General features: G+C 38.8%; 1 protein-coding gene across 19 annotated transcripts in view; it reads right to left on the reverse strand.

Annotated features, from left to right (window-relative positions):
• The window catches only part of GTDC1 (glycosyltransferase like domain containing 1), a 298,462-nt gene that overhangs the window by 64,165 nt on the left and 212,272 nt on the right, over positions 1–22,025 (reverse strand). For 17 of the 19 annotated variants that reach the window (XR_005227437.2, XR_006285007.1, XM_043525659.1 and 14 more), the window contains one exon: positions 19,284–19,658. The exons of the other annotated variants lie outside the window; for them this stretch is intronic. Coding sequence is in view for 15 of the 17 variants with exons in the window: in XM_043525659.1 (XP_043381594.1) it covers positions 19,284–19,658 (375 nt within the window). In the remaining 2 variants the exon portion in view is untranslated. The remainder of the gene's footprint in view (positions 1–19,283; positions 19,659–22,025) is intronic. 19 annotated transcript variants of the gene reach the window in all.

Consider the following 22,025-nt stretch of genomic DNA (forward strand, 5'->3'; position numbering starts at 1 on the left):
AACTGCATGATCATGGGAGACTTTAACTTCCCAGATGTAGACTGGAGGATGAGTGCTAGTAATAATAATAGGGCTCAGATTTTCCCAGATGCGATAGCTGATGGATTCCTTCATCAAGTAGTTGCTGAACCAACTAGAGGGGATGCCCTTTTAGATTTGGTTTTGGTGAGTGGTGAGGACCTCATAGAAGAAATGGTTGTAGGGGATAATCTTGGTTCAAGTGATCATGAGATAATTCAGTTCAAACTGAATGGAAGGATTAACAAAAATAAATCTGCAACTAGGGTTTTTGATTTCAAAAGGGCTGACTTTCAAAAATTAAGGAAATTAGTTAGGGAAGTGGATTGGACTGAAGAATTTATGGATCTAAAGGCAGAGGAGGCCTGGGTTTACTTTAAATCAAAGCTGCAGAAGCTATCGGAAGCCTGCATCCCAAGAACGGGGAAAAAATTCATAGGCAGGAGTTGTAGACCAAGCTGGCTGAGCAAGCATCTCAGAGAGGTGATTAAGAAAAAGCAGAAATCATACAGGGAGTGGAAGATGGGAGGGATCAGCAAGGAAAGCTACCTTATTGAGGTCAGAACATGTAGGGATAAAATGAGAAAGGCCAAAAGCCATGTAGATTTGGACCTTGCAAAGGGAATTAAAACCAATAGTAAAAGGTTCTATAGCCATATAAATAAGAAGAAAAAAAAGAAAGAAGAAGTGGGACCGCTAAACACTGAGGATGGAGTGGAGGTCAAGGATAATCTAGGCATGGCCCAATATCTAAACATATACTTTGCCTCAGTCTTTAATAAGGCTAAAGAAAATCTTAGGGATAATGGTAGCATGACAAATGGGAATGAGGATATGGAGATAGATATTACAATATCAGAGGTAGAAGCGAAACTCAAACAGCTTAATGGGACTAAATCGGGGGGCCCAGATAATCTTCCTCCAAGAATATTAAAGGAACTGGCACATGAAATTGCAAGCCCATTAGCAAGAATTTTTAATGAATCTGTAAACTCAGGAGTTGTACCGTATGATTGGAGAATTGCTAACATAGTTCCTATTTTTAAGAAAGGGAAAAAGAGCGATCTGGGTAACTACAAGCCTGTTAGTTTGACATCTGTAGTATGCAAGGTCTTGGAAAAAAATTTGAAGGAGAAAGTAGTTAAGGGCATTGAGGTCAATGGTAAATGGGACAAAATACAACACTGTTTTACAAAAGGTAGATCGTGCCAAACCAACCTGATCTCCTTCTTTGAGAAAGTAACAGATTTTTTAGAAAAAGGAAATGCAGTGGATCTAATTTACCTAGATTTCAGTAAGGCGTTTGATACGGTGCCACATTGGGAATTATTAGTTAAATTGGAAAAGATGGGGATCAATATGAAAATTGAAAGGTGGATAAGGAATTGGTTAAAGGGGAGACTAAAACGGGTCCTACTGAAAGGTGAACTGTCAGGCTGGAGGGAGGTTACCAGTGGAGTTCCTCAAGGATCAGTTTTGGGACCAATCTTATTTAATCTTTTTATTACTGACCTTGGCACAAAAAGTGGTAGTGTGCTAATAAAGTTTGCGGATGATACAAAGCTGGGAGGTATTGCCTATTTAGAGAAGGACAGGGATATCATACAGGAGGATCTGGAGGACCTTGTAAACTGGAGTAATAGTAATAGGATGAAATTTAATAGTGAAAAGTGTAAGGTTATGCATTTAGGGATTAATAACAAGAATTTTACTTATAAGCTGGGGACGCATCAATTAGAAGTAACGGAGGAGGAGAAGGACCTTGGAGTATTGGTTGATCATAGGATGACTATGAGCCGCCAAAGTGATATGGCCGTGAAAAAAGCTAATGCGGTCTTGGGATGCATCAGGCGAGGTATTTCCAGTAGAGATAAGGAGGTTTTAGTACCGTTATACAAGGCACTGGTGAGACCCCACCTGGAATACTGTGTGCAGTTCTGGTGTCCCATGTTTAAGAAGGATGAATTCAAACTGGAACAGGTACAGAGAAGGGCTACTAGGATGATCCGAGGAACGGAAAATTTGTCTTATGAAAGGAGACTCAAGGAGCTTGGCTTGTTTAGCCTAACTAAAAGAAGGTTGAGGGGAGATATGATTGCTCTCTATAAATATATCACAGGGATATATACTGGAGAGGGAGAGGAATTCTTTAAGCTCAGTACCAATGTGGACACAAGAACAAATGGATATAAACTGGCCACCAGGAAATTTAGACTTGAAATTAGATGAAGGTTTCTAACCATCAGAGGAGTGAAGTTTTGGAATAGCCTTCCAAGGGAAGCAGTGAGGGCAAAAGAGTAAACTCGATAAGTTTATGGAGGAGATGGTATGATGGGATAACATGATTTTGGTAATTAATTGATCTTTAAATATTCATGGTAAATAGGCCTATGGCCTGTGATGGGATGTTAGTGGGGTGGGATCTGAGTTACTCAGGAAAGAATTTTCTGTAGTATCTGGCTGGTGAATCTTGCCCATATGCTCAGGGTTTAGCTGATTGCCATATTTGGGGTCGGGAAGGAATTTTCCTCCAGGGCAGATTGGAAGAGGCCCTGGAGGTTTTTCGCCTTCCTTTGTAACATGGGGCACGGGTCACTTGCTGGAGGATTCTCTGCTCTTTGAAGTCTTTAAACCACGATTTGAGGACTTCAATAGCTCAGACATAGGTGAGAGGTTTTTTGCAGGAGTGGGTGGGTGAGATTCTGTGGCTTGAGTTCTGCAGGAGGTTGGACAAGATGATCATAATGGTCCCTTCTGACCTTAGTATCTATGAATCTATAAAAGGAGTTCACAAAAGAAGGAGTAAAATTCTAATATCATATTTTTGATAACTATGCTTGTGATAGCTGCAAGAGAAGTATATCTGCCAGGAAAAAATACTGGAAAAGAAATGGGGGGAAAGAAAAAGCTAAGAAAATGCAAACACTAAGGAAAAATCCATTACTAAGTCCAGTTTATCCAATTTATCACAGTATTTTTTCACCTTTAACATTTCCAGTAAGAGTTATAGATATAGTGTAAATATGTAGTTAAATCTAGTGAGCTTTCTTCCTCAGATGATACACTTACAGCATATCTTTTCTTTAATTGTGCCTCTAAACACTGTCTGGCATCATCAGCATCAAAAGTTATCCCTACCCCTACAGGTTCATATAAAATGGAGTGAGAGAGATGATGTCTTTGCATCAGTTTCACTGAAAAAGTCTATCCAGCAACCTGATTTTTTAACAGTAGGAGGCATAAACGATATTCAACAGGAATAAACGACAAAACCTACAGGAAAATAAAGGCCCCAATCCTTGGCTGCAATAAGGAATGCATATTCAAATCAGGGGATGCAAAGATGGCACTGAAACAGCACAAAGCAACCAGAATACACTGGTGAATGTGGCTCTTTATTTTCAATTACAGTCCATAGCCTGTGTACAGTGAGAAGTGTGTATTTTACCTCCAGATTTTTCAGATTACTTGGCTGAGAAAAATGGGTGGCATGCTGCCTTACGCTGGAAAAGCATTTTCTACTATCTTGTGTTATCTGTGAGAGACTCATAAAGAAAAGAACCTTGGGTGTTTATTGTTGAGATTCTTCTTGTTCTTCCCTCACAATTAATGGCAAAAAAACTCACAATAAAATACTGTGCATTTCCTATCCAAGTAAAACCTCAGGATCAGAATCAGTCAGTGAGCCTTCTATTTATTCCCAATAGAGAGAATGACCTTTGAAGCTAAAGGCCCAGCTCTGATCTCAGTTACACTGGGGTAAATCCAGAGTAATGCCATGCATATGAGTGAGGATAACAGCTTACTTCTTTGACTTCAATAGAGTTAACCCTGATTTGTTACAAGTGTAACAAAGCAAAATGGGATTCAAAGTCCTTTTTAGTTTATTTTGCACTGCAACTCCAGCAAATCTTATTAATGCAAGTAAGAGAGTTTAAATCTAAAATCTCCTACAAAAAATATGTTACAAAATCCACCAGATCTTCCTTTCAAACCCTCAGGGAGGCCTAATTAAGCACTGTGCCATTCCCCAGGGGTATTGTTAGGCATGATGCAAAGGCCAAGTGTCGTATATACCTTCGAAGCTTTGATAACCCAGCACAACACATCTGAGTGTAACTTATTGCAATATATAATGATCACAATTCGTATGAGATCAGGTAGTGTAGATTAGCACTGTAGTGCATCAACTCAAGTGCTTTTTAACTGTGAAATAGCCAGCAGCAGTGAATGCGTTGAAACCCAGCAATGCATTTTGTTGCAAAATGCCACCAAAAAGGTTTGGGAGGAGTGACCCAGCAGCTGGCCCCCTAAAAGAACTGAAGGGTCAAACTACTATCCAGTGTCCAGCATCCCATTCGTGCGCTAGGAAAATTATAAAATGTCTGCAAGTCACCTCCAAACACACCTACTCACCAACAATGTTCTGGATCCATCATAGCTAGACTTCAGGCCAGGTCACAGAACAGAAGTAGCCCTGGTCGTGTCCATACTGATATCCATACTGGATCTGTGTTGAGGCATTTGATATTGGTGACTATGAAACACTACTGTCCTGCCTCAGAGGTGTTGCAGAGGTCCCAAGAAAGAACTAGAATGGGTCCAATCCATTCTTTCAGGATACTCCCAGAGAGTTATGGGTAACTGCTCCTCCACTTCCAACACAGTAAGTTGTGGAGTCCCACAAGGCTCAGTTCTCTCCCACACCCTTTTTAATACCTACTTGGAGCTGTGAGAGAAACTTTGAGATGTCATGGTCTTAAATGCTAACTTCACCTCTGACACAAAGAGCACATCTCCCAACTATCACAAGGCCTGGCATGTGAATGAAGGCAGCTGACCGAAGCTGAACTCAGGCAAGATGGAGATGATGTGGGTAAGAAGGGAATATTTTGAAAAGCTCTGATTGAGAGAGCCTGCCCCAGATTCTTAAATTGGTCCATACCCTTGAAATTGGTAAGGAAAGGACTGAAAGAAAGGAGAGGACTCTAGTCCATCCTGCTTGCTGGAGTCCCAGACACTGCAACCCATCACGTGGGATGATGCTTTGGCCATGGTGATCTATGACATCATGACTTCCGGATTGGATTATACTGCAACTTTGTATATCTATGAGCACATCACATTAGTGCTCTGCTAACTATACTGCCTCATCATAGAACACTGGATCAGAGTCAAAGGCTCAGTCCTAAGCACCAAGGCCCTCTAAGTAATTAGCCCTAAGTTTTCTAAGACAACTCATCTCTTGCTGGAACGATGACCTCCCTTGGCAATTATGTTCCTCGGGAACTACGAAGCTGTCATCCACAAGGGTGAAGCTCATGAGCAGGAGCTTTCTTGGCAGCAAGACCAAGGCTTTGGAACTCATTACCAGAGGAGATTAGAATGACCACAAATCTCACTGCCTTCAGAAAGAAAGCATGAACTAATTTCTTTGACTTAGTTTTCCCATAGCCACATCTAATCACAGCAAAGCAGGGAGGGCAAAAGGAGAAGAAAAAGAAGATTTGAAGGCAAGAAGAAAGGAAAAGAAAGAGAAGAAAAATAAATAGTTGTAGAGGGGTGAGACGAAACTAAATTAAACAGAATACCCCCTACTATGTTTGAGGAAGTAAGGGGGAATATTAGATCATTTGCCTATTGAGGATTTGCTTATTAACTCTTGGGAGGCATTCACAGACTCCATTGATTTTCGATGCAGTACATTTTAGTGGGGCTGGTAGCACCACCCATTATTAAGGTTGCCCTACATGTCCCATTTTAACACCTTGTTTTCAGTTGCTGTTAATTGTACCAAGCGTTAACCATTTGTATTGAATTTTTCCATGCTGGGTGTCTGCCTCTGATTAAACTTATTTGGAAAATTTCAGCCAATTGGTTCCGCTGTTTCCAAAAACAAGGTTAGAGAACAATACATTGTTTTATTCAGGTAAAAATTCTTGATGATGTTTTCTTTGAAAAGCTCTAATGTCCTCATGCTTTGGAACAGGGACTAGAAATTTGACAAGAGGCCTTTGTGTCAGGCATATGCCTCTTACTGTCCTGTGAAAATCTACTCAAATCTGACCAAGATATAAGCCTCTGAAAATTGCAGAAGTAGAGAATTCTTAGATTTTATCAACTTAATTCCCCTTTAGATTCCATCCACACTGGGCATTCTCCAGCACATGTGCTGACTCCAAACACCTGAACTGAGAGCAGAGAACTTGTCTCTCCTGTGCTCTCAATGACTTCCTGCTGGTCCCAGGGAGTAGGGAAGAAGCTACCTGATTTGAATGTAGAGAGGACAAGAGCTGGACCTGCAAGGGAAGGAGTAGATTGGGACAAGGAGCTGGAGGGAGGGGGCAGAAACTGGGACCGGAGGCTGGCAGCGGGGAGAAAAGGGAAACATGTCCTGGGAGTTGGGGTGGAGGTGGGAGACTGGGACTGTCGGGTCAAGGAGACTGGAACTAGGAGATGGGGGCATTGACTGAGATTAGCTGGTCGAGGAGACTGGAATTGGGAGTCGAGGAAAGACTGGGTCCAGCTGGGCAAGAAGTCTAGGAGTGAGAACCAGGGAGGGAAATGGAGGCGATTGGCAGCCAGTAGGTGGGGGGAGATTGAAATTGGATGGGGAGCTGGGGGTTGACTGGAACTAAGGAACTACATGAATAACGTAGCTGGAGTTGACGCAGATTAGGTCGACCTTTTGCGGTGTCTACATCTTGCTGGGTTGAAGGGAGAAACTCTCCCATCGACTTACCTTATGCTTCTCATTCCGGTGGAATACCAGAGTCGATGGGAGAGTGATCGGCGGCCGATTTAGTGGGTCTTCCCTAGACCTGCTAAATTGACCCCCGGTGGATCGATCGCCACACATCAATTGCCCGGTAAGTGGAGACAAGCCCTGGGAACTAATGGGATGGGAGAAGGTGACAGAGGAGTGGAGCCAGATGTGACAAGGAGTTCGTGTGTGGGGGGAGATCTGGGACTGGTTGGGAAAAGAGACTGGGACACGGAGACAGACTGGACAAAGAGCCTAGGGAGGGTTTGGGACTGGGAGCCAGTAGGGATTGGGAAGTGAGGAAGGTGACTGGAAGCCAGAATAAGGGATAGAGACAGACTGGATGAGAAGCCGGGGAGGACAGGGAGAATTAGGACTGGCTGGGCAAGAAGACTGGGACTGGTAGTGATGGGGGAGACTAGGACTTGGTTGGGGAGTCTGGAGGGGTGAAACTAGGTAGGGAAACTGGGATTGGGATGAAAAACCTGAGGAATGGAGACTGGAACTGGATATGTTAGGAGAATTGGACTGGAATGGAGGTGGCAAAGTCAAGCACTCAAAAATTAGGAAATGCCAGAAAAACTTTGGAAAATATAGTATATGATCACGTAATTAAAGGCTGTATCACAATACACCCAGAGGGCGGAGTAAGGTTGCAGACTCAATCTTAATTCTGCTATTTCCTAACCTTTGAGTGCTTTACTTTGCAACCTTAACAAAGTTCTTTTAATGTAGCACACACACACGGAAGACGATGGATGGATGGATAGGTAGATAGATAGACAGACTGATAGAGGAATGGACCTTCCAGTTGCCCCTGAAGACCCAAAAGGAGGACAGCAAGTCACTGTGCCTCCCATCCAGAACAAGGCAAAGGGTAGTATAAGCTTTCTGGGACAGGGGTGGGTAAGAATAAAGGGTGGATCATGAGGTATATTTCTGGGAAGAATGGATAACACCATTTAAGAGGAAGGAAGCACTCATAAATTTAAATAATCAGATAAAACTTTGATCACCCATAACAATCTTTTGGATACACAGCCAAACAGAACACAGACTCTGAAGCATTGGTGCTTCATCTATTCCAAGTTTAAAAATAAATTCACACATTCTAGACAATGCCAAAGTTATGACTAGAGCTATCCCTTAATTCAGCAATGTTTTCTGTATTGATGGTACTGAAGATGATAGAGTAGTTGTCACAGACCTCACTAAAGTATTACATAGATGAACTACCATGTCTACTTAATACAGAGTAAGTGAAAAATGAGGTTTTCTGAATGTGTTGGTTTAAACTGACCCTTTGTTACTTTAATGAGGCTTTTTAAATGAAAAATAAATGCCTATCATTATCACCTCTGTATGTTTTACTAGTGCCTTATGAATGTGGTTAAAGCAATACACAGTTCCTTTTTCCACTATTCCATGTTACTTCTATTTTCCGTATTACTTGTACTCTATTCCACATTACCACATTGGTAGCATAAAATATACTTCAACAGATTATTAGACTTGCTGTATTCCAGTAGCCATAGTACTTACAAACTGTTTTTGAGTTCTTCAATAAAAGAAATTATTATAATCTTCAATTAAAGCAAAACTCACAAAACACCCCAAATTCCTAAATCAAATGCAGTTTTGCAAGATTTGGCCATTCTAATGCAGTGTAGTTTTGCAGCCTAATATCACTTTCCTCCATAATGGTAAAATTTTTTGCCCTTCTAAGAGAACCTGGTTTATGAACTGAAAACATGTGAGGTTATAGGATAGTTTAGAGGACACTGCAATCATTCAACTTGTGGCAGAAAATCACCCATAGGGTTTGAATTTCTCATTTGTAGCAGGTAGTCTGGGACTGCTACCTTTCATACACATCCTAGGTCTTATTTTGCTCTTATATTGACTTCAACAGAATTACACTACATAATATTTACCCATATGTAACTGTGAGCAGAATCAGGCACCACAGCTTTTATTCAGACTTCTTTTTTAAAAAAAAAGTTTGGGGGAAGGCGGTAAACGAAAATAAAGGATTCTTGGATATAATTCTTTTTCAGCCTATTAAATTCTCCCATTCCAGAACAAAGGCTGCTGGAGAAAAAAAAAAGTAAATAAAGGCTTTCAGGAGAGTTTTGCTAAATCATTTATGACTTATCAAGTTAAAACTCCCACTAAGACATCTTAATAAAAACTTTCAGTGAATGTATCTAATTTTACTGGAAATCAAAAAGGCAATTATGAACTACAAAAGTTACCATGCGCTAATTCACTGTATAGCTTTCCATAAATAGAATATTTACCAACCACGTGAATTTACTTCTCCGAAGTTTCAGTTTCTGAAGGTCAAATAACTATGTAACTGCTTAATACAGAAGCAAAGAAGTACCTCTAAATATCTCCAAGCTCTGATGGGCTTATATTCTGCTCCTTAGGTGAGGTATTAGCAAAGCTTATTTATTTTCATTTCCAAGGCTTTTATTTGCTCATTCCCTTGTGGTAAAGCTGATTTCCATGATGATTCCCTTCTTAATTTTAATACCCTTTTTACTCATCATATAGACATAAGAATTTTCCATAAAATAATGAAATCCTTCCATAGGAAATGAAGACAAGTAGGAGAGGAAAGTAAACTAAAGCTTACTTTTTTTTCAGTTAATTGATCCACTGTTATATGCACATATGAAAGATTTTTTTTAATGCAAGGAAAATAAGGTTAATTAACATAAAAACCCTCACTCGTTGAGATGTTGAATTTTGTATTTTATCCATGCTGCCTTAAGTGCCTTGATTTCCCAGTAATGACCTAGTTCTCCTAATGAGTAACATTAACCCCTGGCTGTAGCTGTCCAGGACTTAATTGTCAACTGGAGCTGAAATAGGAGAGTTTGCCGATCAGCAGGTATGTGGTATATTAACTCATGTCATTTCAGACCCTAATAAATAAATCTGTTGCTAAGGCAACGGGAACATCAGCTGTATCACTTTTTTTGCTTTTTTAAAGGAAACTGTCTTTCACACAGAGCTTTTTAAAAAAGGAAATTAACTACATGTAACCATAATTAGAAGAAACATAATTTCTCATCTTAGAAACATCTACATTAATGAAAAAAGACTTTCAAAAAGAGGACTGCTTTCTAAAATGTTCAGGGTAACTGAAATTATTTCCCTCAAGTGAAGGAATGTAATTTGAAGTATACATCTGAGTGAGGGAATAGATCACAAAATATTTGAGCTTTTTGTATTTCTGAGATACTTCCCTATTTCATTTAATAAACAATGAGAAGACTGTTTCAACTATTAATCAGGTGCATGAGCAACTGAAACCATACAAGAAAAAAAAAACATACATGAAAAACTGAACATCTTTTACTAGTCTCTGGGTATCTTTTCATATGACTGGCAGAAATGTGATCTTACTTGAAAGATAAAAAATACATTACCCCATTTTCAGCGAATCAGAACCTTTCATTCATGAACATTCGAAGCATCCTTATTTAAGCACTGATGTCATTGCCCCTCTCTGTTTTATGAGGCAGTAATCTGATGCCTGAGAGGATAAATATGAGGAAGTAGTGCAGGCTAATGGTTGAAAAAAGAGGCCTGGGAGCTTGGCATTCTGAATACTATCCCTGAAGGCACAAATAACTTGTCATGTTATCCAGGAAAAGCCATTTAATTGTTCCATGCCTCAACTTCTCCATCTGTAAAATGGAGATTATAAAAGTTAACTTGTGTATGTAAAACACAAGATACTTAGATTAAAGGTTTTATAGAAATGCACAGTACACAACAAGTACAAGTAATACAAAACTTTTCATTTTCTCTCAAGATCAGGAAGCAAGATATTTTGTCTCCCCATTTGTTGTTTGGAGACAATGGATACTCGAGATCACTCAGAATGTTCATCAGGTAGCTGACACAACAATGATTTCAGTCATGGAATAAAACGACTGCTGCCCTGCACTCTGCCTGGAGGAGAGGTTACAGTTGTATTAGAATCTGTCCTAATAATCATCTCAGACCAAAATTTTCAAAATTGGGTAGTTCAAGTTATGCATCCAGACAGAAGTGGCCAGATTTTCAGAGATTCTGAGCATCCACATCTCCCATTGACTTCAACTGGATGATGGGCAGCGGAACTCAGGACAGGGTGGGGCCTGGAGAGGGGAACATAAATGCTTTCCAGTTGATCCCTGACTGCTGGAATGGTCGCCAAGGGCTTCTCCTGCTATCATAATTTTAAGCAGGGCCAAGTCTGGCTCAATGATCAGGAGAGTGCAGGTCTAGCATAAAGTCACCTTTGCCCCTTATTAAAATTTAACATTTCTGCTTCCATGGACTGCCAACTTTTCAAAGCCCTTAAGTAAAAAATTATAAAAGGACGATGGAAGGTTGGCATTGGTATGGTCCCCATTCCGTAATGGTTTGTTTTCCAAACTGAAGTTGTCCTCTACTATAACCTATAAACTTCTAAAAGCTCTTAGAAAAAGCCATCGATTAAAAAAAGCCATTTACAATGTAGCGGCCTCATTATATGAAATCTTTTTCTTTATAACTAAGATTCTTGAATGGTTTTGTTACCCTCACATGTGCTCTCAAACTTAACTCCAGTTTAACCAAGCTTTTTTTCTGGGAATATAGTTAATTCCCCCCCCCCCCCCCCCCCGTTTTTTTGGGGAAGTCAAAAAGTGCAGCTTCTGCTTGATAGGACATCCATATGTACACTTTTATGGTGATGTTTCACTCATATTAGATCTGTATGTATCACATACATCGCATTCACCAGAGATCAGAATTGGAACTTTAATTAGGGTAGGTTAGGTAAGTTAAATTTTCTCAAGTACTGTTTTAAAAACAGATTTTCCTTTTAATATTATTGTATGTCTTACTGAAAATTATCATGCCTTTGAAAGGGCTGGTTGCTTTCCAAAGAGAAATTTAAAAAAAAGGTTTATTCTTAACTGGTCAGATGTTTTATGAATACAGGTAAGTGTGGAGGAGGCGGTGAGGGGGGAACACTTTCCTCATTATTATAAATAAAATAAAATAAAAAAATTAACAAACAACATTCCAAAACAAAAACGTGCCTTTCAGACTTCTAGTGAAAATTGGTTTTGATTTCTTTGGACACTTTTTAATCTCCCTCATTTATTGGGCAAGTGGCTGCACTACATGTGCAACTGGTGCCGATTTCTACATACCCTGTATTATGCACCACACCAGGCACACTTGATAATGTGAACACATCAGTCCAATCCTTGAAAGAGTGCATAATCTAACACACATTTTTATAAGGTGCACTGAAAGCCCCAGGGTACCACATTTTTAAGATGCACCTTTTTAGTTAAGTGCATATTTAAAGTGCCCTTTTGGGAAGATGCCTTGTACAATACACAGTCAATAAGGCAGGCTCTTTAGAAGATCATGTACTGTTCAGTATATATCTTGGGCCAGATTTTCCATTACATTCCGCTGGAATAGGACCAGAAAGGAGTCAGATCTGCCAACTAAGAATTTCCTTGGCATAGGGGAGCTTTCAGCTGGCACAGAGCTGGCATACATGGTTTCTGTACCACCTCATTTCTATACCCTTTAGAAGGTGCAGCATGACCGGGTAGTTGGTGTGGAGGGGTGAGACAACAGTCCTGTCTTCTTCTCCCCTGTGGAGTGGGGTTTGCACTTATGGGAGGGATTGTAATGGTGGAGCAGTTTATTTTGTCCTGCCCCACTTTCATGCACCTGCACTGCAATAGGACAACATTTGGCCCAAACAATCTTAAAATTTAGTAATATTATTACTTGGAAGATTTCTGTAGCATTTACTCAAGAATCTTTGTTCTCACTATTTTTATATGAAAATATTTAAATTCCAATTCCAGAATCAATTTTAAATCATATTTTTGAATAAATCATAATCGGTTATCAGAGTTACTCTTGATCAGAGTTAGGGCCTTATGGAATTGGTAACTAGTTGTTACCATTTAAATAAAAGTTTGTGCTGATCTCCTCTCCTCCAGTTCTGTGAGCAGCTCATTGATGAGTGGTGTGATTGTGACATCACTGCAGGCAGGGGAAAGATTGCAATGTCAGAGATAAGTCGCCCATCGAAGAGTTCATTGCTGAGAGGTGGGACTGAATCACCACCGTGTGCAGGGGGCTCAGCAATGTGTAGTACTAGAACACTGACACAGCAGGCTTTTCTATATGGGATCATTTCTTACATTCATTAGTGGATGTAAGTGGCTACCTCCCATTTAAAATTGAACAGATTGATGACTCAGACAGGTATAGCTGTATCTAGGTATGTGCTGTTTTCCCTAAGAGAAGAGAATAAGAACATAAGAACGGCCATACTGGGTGAGACCAAAGGTCCATCCAGCCCAGTATCCTGTCTGCTGACAGTGGCCAATGCCAGGTGCCCCAGAGGGAGTGAACCTAACAGGTAATGATCAAGTGATCTCTCTCCTGCCATCCATCTCTGCTCTCTGACAAACAGAGGCTAAGGACACCATTCCTTACCCATCCTGACTAATAGCCATTAACAGACTTAACCTCCATGAATTTACCTAGTTCTCTTTTAAACCCTGATAGAGTCCTAGCCTTCACAATCTCCTCAGGCAAGGAGTTCCACAGGTTGACTGTGTGCTGTGTGAAGAAGAACTTCCTTTTATTTGTTTTATACGTGCTGCCCATTAATTTCATTTGGTGGCCCCTAGTTCTTATATTATGGGAACAAGTAAATAACTTTTCCTTATTCACTTTCTCCACACCACTCATGATTTTATATACCTCTATCATATCCCCTGTCTCCTTTTTTCCAAGCTGAAAAGTCCGAGCCTCTTTAATCTCTCCTCATATGGGACCCGTTCCAAACCCCTAATCATTTTAGTTGCCCTTCTCTGAACCTTTTCTAATGCCAGTATATCTTTTTTGAGATGAAGGGACCACATCTGTAAGCAGTATTCAAGATGTGGGTGTACCATGGATTTATATAAGGGCGATAAGATTTTGTCCGTCTTATTCTCTATCCCTTTTTTAATGATTCCTAACATCCTGTTCGCTTTTTTGACTGCCGCTGCACACTGCGTGGACGTCCTCAGAGAACTATCCACAATGACTCCAAGATCTCTTTCCTGATTAGTTGTAGCTAAATTAGCCCCCATCACATTGTATGTATAGTTGGGGTTATTTTTTCCGATGTGCATTACTTTACATTTATCTACATTAAATTTCATTTGCCATTTTGTTGCCCAATCACTTAGTTTTGTGAGATCTTTTTGAAGTTCTTCACAGTCTGCTTTGGTCTTAACTATCTTGAGCAGTTTAGTATCATCTGCAAACTTTGCCACCTCAGTGTTTACCTCTTTCTCCAGATCATTTATGAATAAATTAAATGGGATTGTTCCTAGGACTGACCCTTGGGGAACACCACTAGTTACCCCTCTCCATTCTGAAAATTTACCATTTATTCCTACCCTTTGTTCCCTGTCTTTTAACCAGTTCTCAATCCATGAAAGGATCTTCCCTCTTATTCCATGACAACTTAATTTACATAAAAGCCTTTGGTGAGGGACCTTGTCAAAGGCTGTCTGGAAATCTAAATACACTATGTCCACTGGATTCCCCTTGTCCACATGTTTGCTGACCCCTTCAAAAACTCTAATAGATTAGTAAGACATGATTTCTCTTTACAGAAACCATGTTGATTTTTGCCCAACAATTTATGTTCTTCTATGTATCTGACAATTTTATTCTTTACTATTGTTTCAATTAATTTGCCCAGTACTGACATTAGACTTACCAGTCTGTAATTGCCGAGATCACCTCTAGAGCCCTTTTCAAATATTGGAGTTACGTTAGGACACTTTTATCATTCAGCTTTCCTCCCCACCCCCACTTTTCATCATGGCTCTTACTGTAGTTCCCCCTTTTTTTCCTGTTGACGTTTCTATGTCTTTTTCACAGTCATATTTTATATACAATATCATATTTTGTAATTGGGCTTGTGTGATCACTCAGATGATTTGATAATAACTTTGTGTGTGTCCTGTGTGCGTGAGAGAGAGAGTGTAAATGCTTCTACTGTTGGCGTGTGATCTTACATCATACCCAGACACTTGTGGTAAGAAGAATTGGTTTCTGACAATGGCTGCAGGTATGATTTTGCACACACAGGGCAAAAACCTGCGGCCCAAGTAAGAGCCACAAAAAGCCCTGAATACAGTAGAACCATTGCAGATTTGCTACATGGAGTGAAACGGTGAAGAAAAGATGCGGGTACACTATGAAGGGGTCCACAGCCTCTTTGTGCCAGAGAGGTGTGTTTTAAGCCTCAGCATAGAGATTGGGATCTACTGGATCTGCAATTCATGGAGCCATTTGTCAACCCCCCTTGTGGAGGGGAGACGGATGATCCCCATAGCTGTTGTAGCCTGGAGATTCCTGAAGCAGCATTAACAGGGCTCAGTGAGGCATGTGTGGATGGGAGAAGGGGTTTGTCATACTAATCACTGCTGAACTCAGGGTTTACTCTCTTTACTTAATGTGTATTTTATTATCTCTGTATGAGAATTTGTGATACTGTACAAAGTTCTCCTCCTTAGGTTTGGCTTCTCTGTCCCTTGAGCATTGTATTTCTGCTGCCAATTTTAAGTAGAGAATATTTACATAAAGGGAAAAACTAGTTCTACAGTATAATATTTAGGCAGAGAAGTTTAGGAAACCATTGCAGTATTTTTATACAGGTCTTTGGCTATAAGTCATTTCTGTTAACAGTGCCTTACTATAGATGTTTATAACAAAACATTAAAGAGTTGGTGGAAAGGAGGAAACAAATTACTCTGCAGAGAACCAAGCAACTCTGCTAAAATACTGTCAGTTATTTATCTACTGTCAACAGAGGTTGCACACTATAATCCTTGACAGGCTCAGATGCAGGAAGAATGAAGGGAAGGGGCAGGGATTGCATTTAAAGGCCTTTTCTCATGCAAAGACATTTTAACACAGATTTAAAGCTAGAATGTATTCCCTAGAAAATGTCACTTTTGATTTTGATACATTTCCAAACAAGTGGAGCCTACATTTGGTTGACTTAGTGTGAGATGTGTTAGAGGGTAACACCATATTTTAAGCCATTCATGATCCCAGTGTGGAACTAACACAATGAGGTCAGCATCACTTCATTTTCAGAGTTTTGCCACAACAGCAGCATGATTTCACATGCATATTTTTTATGATTAGGCTGGAAGGTTTTTTGTTAGGTGAAAGGGAAGGGGAGAATACAAAATCCTTCTTCTCTCTTCAAAATCTTCCTTTTCTATTTTTTAAAAATTAGAAACACATCTAAATCATCAATGTAGACAACACTCGTTAAGTATAACTGTACAGGACAATAGCTGCAAGCTAGTACTGTGTGTTGGAATAGGAGCATGACACTATTGGCAATATTCTAGAGAGAAAACACACCCACACTACAAAATTTAGCTAAAAGTAGTACATTTCACTAACACACTCATGTTAGGCCTAAGAAGGGGATGTTTTAAGCAGCTGACACCTGAGTAAGGCGCACAAATCTGTTTAAGGAAATGAATGCTTATATTTGGATATGCTGTATATTGAACGATCTGTTTACAGTACCTTGTTTTTACCTGTATGATCTGGGCTGTAAATAAATGTCTTCCTGTGACTGAGGATGTTTGGATGTATGATGAATGCAAACTAGAATCTTAATTTTCTAATTCTTATTCACCAATTAAAAATAAACTGTATTTTTATGAGCAAATTTACATTAATCAGTTGATAAAGCATCCTAACACTAAAGGGTAGGAGTTCAGTTCCTAGCATTTGCATATACTCTCCTAACGAAAATACAGGCATTTTAGATTTTCATTGAAAAGCCTTGCTGCGCTGGAACTCTAATGGGCTTAGAACAGTAAATTTTGAAGAAACTGATTGCTACCCCTGTAGCTAGTAAATGTCTGCCTAGACCCAGTGGCATTTGAAAAAAGTGTTTTATCATAAAATTATCCCAGCAGAGTCCATTCTGCAAGATAACATCATCATCATCATCATCATCAGTACTCCATGCAGGACCCAACAGCTCTGGCACAATATTGCCAGTCATTTATCTGTTGTCAGCACAGGTTACACACTGTAATCCTTGACTGCCTCGGAATTAGAATGTCTTTGATGTCCCCACAAGAGTTTTTTGCCCGAAGGCTTTACCAATGCTCGGCGGCTCAGTGTTTATTCCTCGTAATCTTCCTCTCATCTCCAGGCTAGCAGTGACAGATGGTTATGGGCACACAATAGTATTAAGAGTTTGATTTTTTTTTATGCTGTGCTCTCTGTACAACAAATAGCTATCAGACGCGGGCCAGAGAGCTGACATGGCTCGCTTAGGTAATGGCAAACAAACAGCTCGGGTTGATGCTTTCTGTCATTTTCCCTGCTAACCCTGCTTGTTTTCATTGTATACTCTCAAAGGTAAACTATATTAACCTTATAGACTGTTATTAAAAAGATATATCTATATGAGCATAAAGTGCTTTTCTTTTCTCTTTTTCTTACTCTTTTGATTATGAAAGTAATACTGCTGACATATTGAACAAATATCGAATGTCAACATAAATTTTTAGTGTGTGATAATATTCCCCTTCATATAGCTGTGTGTCAGGCGGGAACCCATGGATGATGCATAGCAGTAAATAACCCAAACAAAATTAGTTCTCTTGTCAGCTTCTACCTTGTATGTCCCCAGGCATCAGTAAAATTGACTGCACGCTAGATTTTCAAAATTAGCCCTAATGTTAGCTGTGTGTCTGGCAACCTCCAAGTTTCCAGTGTTCTACTATATTACCCGTAAGGATGAATGTGTTACTTTTATATTTTGGCATTTGCTCTTGCTGATGCGGCTTTTTTTTCTCTTCTCCGAATTAAAAATAATTTAGCTTTAACAATAAGTATGTGCACAAACACAATGTGGCATCTCTTTAAGCAACTAACTTTAGGCAATTAAATTAAATTATAGCAAAAATATACACAGAAAGAAAAGGAATTATTCAATTTAATATTGTTAATTTTATTAACTTAGCTTTGTGCTTTTTTGTATGCAAAATACTGAATAATATGGAAAATATTTTCTTTCAGTCTGTTGTTTTTTAATACAACATTTGGAATAATTTAGGTAACCATGTAAAAATAAACTTGGCATGACAGAACTTTTTATAATTTATCATTCTAAAAATATGCATTTTTCAAATATATTCTTAGGTGAATGAGAAAAATCCCAAACTAAGAAAAATGACAGCAGATACTAAGCTTTACACTTTCTACAGCAAATGGAGATGAAAAGTATTTCTAACTTTAATGCATTAACTTTTAAAATAGCCTTTGAGAACACAAAGCATTTATTGAGTTACCAGTAAAACTTGGTTAAAAATAAATGTAACTCCATGAGAAAGGCTATGTTGGAAGTGTGAAGTTGATTAAACAAATCCAAAGACAGATTCCACATCAACTTCCAATCCCTAAATTTTATGTTCAGACATTTAGAGTCAAAGATGAAAATCCCTTTAGGTACCAGATGCTGCAGATCATCTGGGAGAGCTTCTGGAGTTTTAATGTGCTGGAAGTCAAATCCTCTGCAAAGGCGATTTGCCCTGTCGGTGTAGTGTACTTATTGCTTTACCTGCAAACAGTTGCTCTCAGAAAATCTGACCTACTGATCGACCCAGCATCTCTGCAATAAACAGACTATAATCTGTGGATGAAGTGAACTCTAATCAGGCCACATGCAGATTAAACAAACTGCGAGGAATAAAAACTAGATTAAAATGTTCGTGCCCAATACCAGAAGATTATCAGGACATTTTACCTCTTTAAATCCTAATTTATGTTGGAATCAAGCTAAAGTTCATACGTTTGTAGTGATTATTTGGTATGGTAGATTTTCCTCAGTTTAGAAAAGATTTTATGATCAGGTATTTGTGTTAGCAGTAAGAAAAATATTCAAATATGCTTTTTATTTATTTATTTAAAACACAGAACAGGTATATTTATAATGAAGACACAGAGTAATGAACTGTGTAGTTTGACCTGGTATCTTAATAACTAATCACCCACATTAAGGTAATTAAGATAATATAAATAATGCTGCACACCAATCGTCAACAGTGGATTGCTGTACGAAAAATACTTCAAAATATAGTTACTAGCAATATCTTTAAAATTTCTATTACTTTGGGATACTTTTCTCAAACACTGAAATGCAGTCATTAACATCAATATATAAATCTCTGGATTACACTGCTAATATATATTCAAATTAATTATTCTAAATACTTAGATGTTAGTGATGTGCTATTCCAGATATTCGAGGTAGTACCTGTTATGTTATATATGTATCACATAGCTTTATACTTGACATTAGTCACATGAACAGCATGAAAGCAAATTAATAAATCATTCAAAGGTATAGTATTTTGATTTGTGCAGCACTTACCACCTGTGAGGCCAGACAATGTGCAAAGGTCTTTGCTGATAGTCCATTCCACTCAAGAGATTACAAGGGTTAAAAGTCACATGTTGCTTATCTTCTTGACAAGGCACTTCTTGATTTGTACTTTCTGATGCTTTAGACTTGTTCAGTTTCTCTGGTGATGTTAATGGATATTGTAGTCTTTCTTGTTGTGTGGTACAAAGTCCAGACTGTGCTTCACAAAGTCCAGACTCAGGACTTGAGCTGCTGTTTTTCATTAAACTCCCAGTGGCTCTATACTTCTGTTGGAAAGGCAGACCCCTAAATAGATAAGTATCTCCATTTCCTTTAACACCAGTTATCTTCTCCAAATGGGCCAGTTTGTGCTCCGGCATGAATCTATTATCAAAAAAGAAAATTCCTGTATTGCATTTACACTGGATACAAAATATTTCAGTTGGCACTTTTTAGTTATTTAATTGCAAATGAAAAGAGAGGATGGTCAGCATTTTTGATCCTGGGGAACAACATCACGGGGATTCAGTAAGAGTGACATTTTAGCAAATCTAGTGCTTGTGAAAGGTGACAGACTCACAGGCCTAGAACCTGAGTTCCTCTATTAAACCCCAGTATAGCTATAGCACAGACATTGATGACAGGATCCCACACCGCGTGCAGACCATTTGCTTCCAATTTGAAATGGAGGAAAAGCTCGAAGAGGTAAGGAGGCAGTTCTGTTTCCATAGCCATTAAAATTTTGGTCTTTTTGCAGAGACTACAATAAAATTGCTAATAAGTGCCAAATGCAGTGGTGGTTTTACTATCATGTGAACACTTGTCTCTTAGAGACTAGACTGAGACCAGCAAATCACTTCTTATAGGACAATGAACAGCTGCCCTATGTCAGCTTTCATTCATTAATAACCTGGGCTAAATCTGAACCTGTGGCATGAAAATGAAAGTCTCCTTATCTCATTACTCACCATCTGACCCAAATGGATCTCTATTAAAAATGTATTATCCCAAAATAATTAACAAATAGTTTACCAAAACCTTAGAATTTAGTTGTGCATTTGGTCTATAACATGAGGTAGGCTGAAGTGAACTTCAGATTTCACCTGGCTGACGTCTAAAATAAGGATACAGACCATTCCTATCATGACACAAGGTATAGGAATCTGTTCCCACACTTGTAAAATGAGTGGGGCCTAGCAACAAGACACCTACTGAGTTAGAAAATTATATTTGGAACACTGCATATTAGTAAACAGCGTATACCTCTCAACCTGCAATGCCCCTACTGGCTCCCTTTAGTAACTGCAGCAGCAGTAGACAAAGGCCAGACATGTCTGTTGCCCTATAAACCAAGGTGCTCAGAAGCACATACCCTTTCTAAAGGAGACACCGTAAGATCCACTCTCAAGCTAGAGGCATCTTCCTGGGCTCTCCCTACGAGGCAGCAGGTCTGAATAATCACCACATTCTCATTTACAGCAAAGAAAATGGAAATAAAGAGATTGAGTGACTTTGCCAAGGTCATAGAGACAGTCTTACAATTCAGGAGTTCTTGGCTTCCAGTTATGTGTTCATACTACACCTCTATTCACCCACTGAAAGCTAATCAACAACAGGATACATTTTATTAGTTATATGCAGGACACAGTGCTCACTTAGTACTATTTGAAAAGTGACATTTTATGCTGTGTAATTTTGATATTTGTTTTTTAAGTAGTTGTGAATTATGGGCCATCATCAGGAAATGCTGAGAGAGGAAAAGGTCACTTCTTTCCATCAGTTTGTCTCTTTTAAGTTATCAAACTAACTGCACAGCTCTGTCACTGGGTCCTGCAAAGTCTTCTCTTTCATAAATATATATCTGTATCTTAAGGTTAGTTACTTAAACATTATTTCTTTCTGTGGGCCTTCTTTGGCAACACATTTCATGTGGTTAGTACTATTTAAGATAAATAAGTCTGAATTCCCAGTTTCCTTTAATTTCCAAATGTTTAGATTACGTGGCCTGGTTATTGAACCATTTTACCAGAATGAACACTTGCTCTATTTTACCAACTCCTTCTACAATTCTTCATATTTTTACTCAATCACACTGAAACCTTCATTTCTGAATTGAGAATAAACTACTTCTTTAGCCTGTTGTCAAAACAAATATTCTTAAACCCTGGACTCATCCACATTACCCTACAATTCAGTCTCTTTAAAGGCAAATAAATGGCTCTGAAATTCTACCAAAATTCTACCCATACTGCTGTCAGAAGTTTACTGCAGTCATACACTTGACTGATTACTTTGAGGATTTGTCTGCAATAACCCCTCAATTTCTTTTCCTAGTCAGTATGCTGAATAACTGTTCTGTTTAATCTGTACTCTCTATTTTGGATTGTTACCCCCAAACATATTATTTTACATTTAACAACATTAAGCTGTACTTTCCACTTACTGACCCAGTTATTTAAATGATCCAATTTTTTTGAATCTAGTTACAGCAGTTTGATATATAACAAATCCCCATTATTTGTTATATTTATCCTGTAGATATAATCATCAAATTTGGATATTTCACATTCAACATCCTCATCCAAATCAATTACACATATTATAAACAAAGAGGTTCCCAAACCAATCTCGGAGGTAAACTCTTTCCATCTAGATGAAGTAGCCAACCTCAGCCAATCCCATTTATTTACCATTTTCAAAGACAGCTATTTCATTCTCATATCAGGACTACTTACTATTACCAGTAAACGT

This window comes from Chelonia mydas, chromosome 11 (genome assembly GCF_015237465.2).
Source record: "Chelonia mydas isolate rCheMyd1 chromosome 11, rCheMyd1.pri.v2, whole genome shotgun sequence".
In the NCBI taxonomy this organism is placed as follows: domain Eukaryota; kingdom Metazoa; phylum Chordata; order Testudines; family Cheloniidae; genus Chelonia; species Chelonia mydas.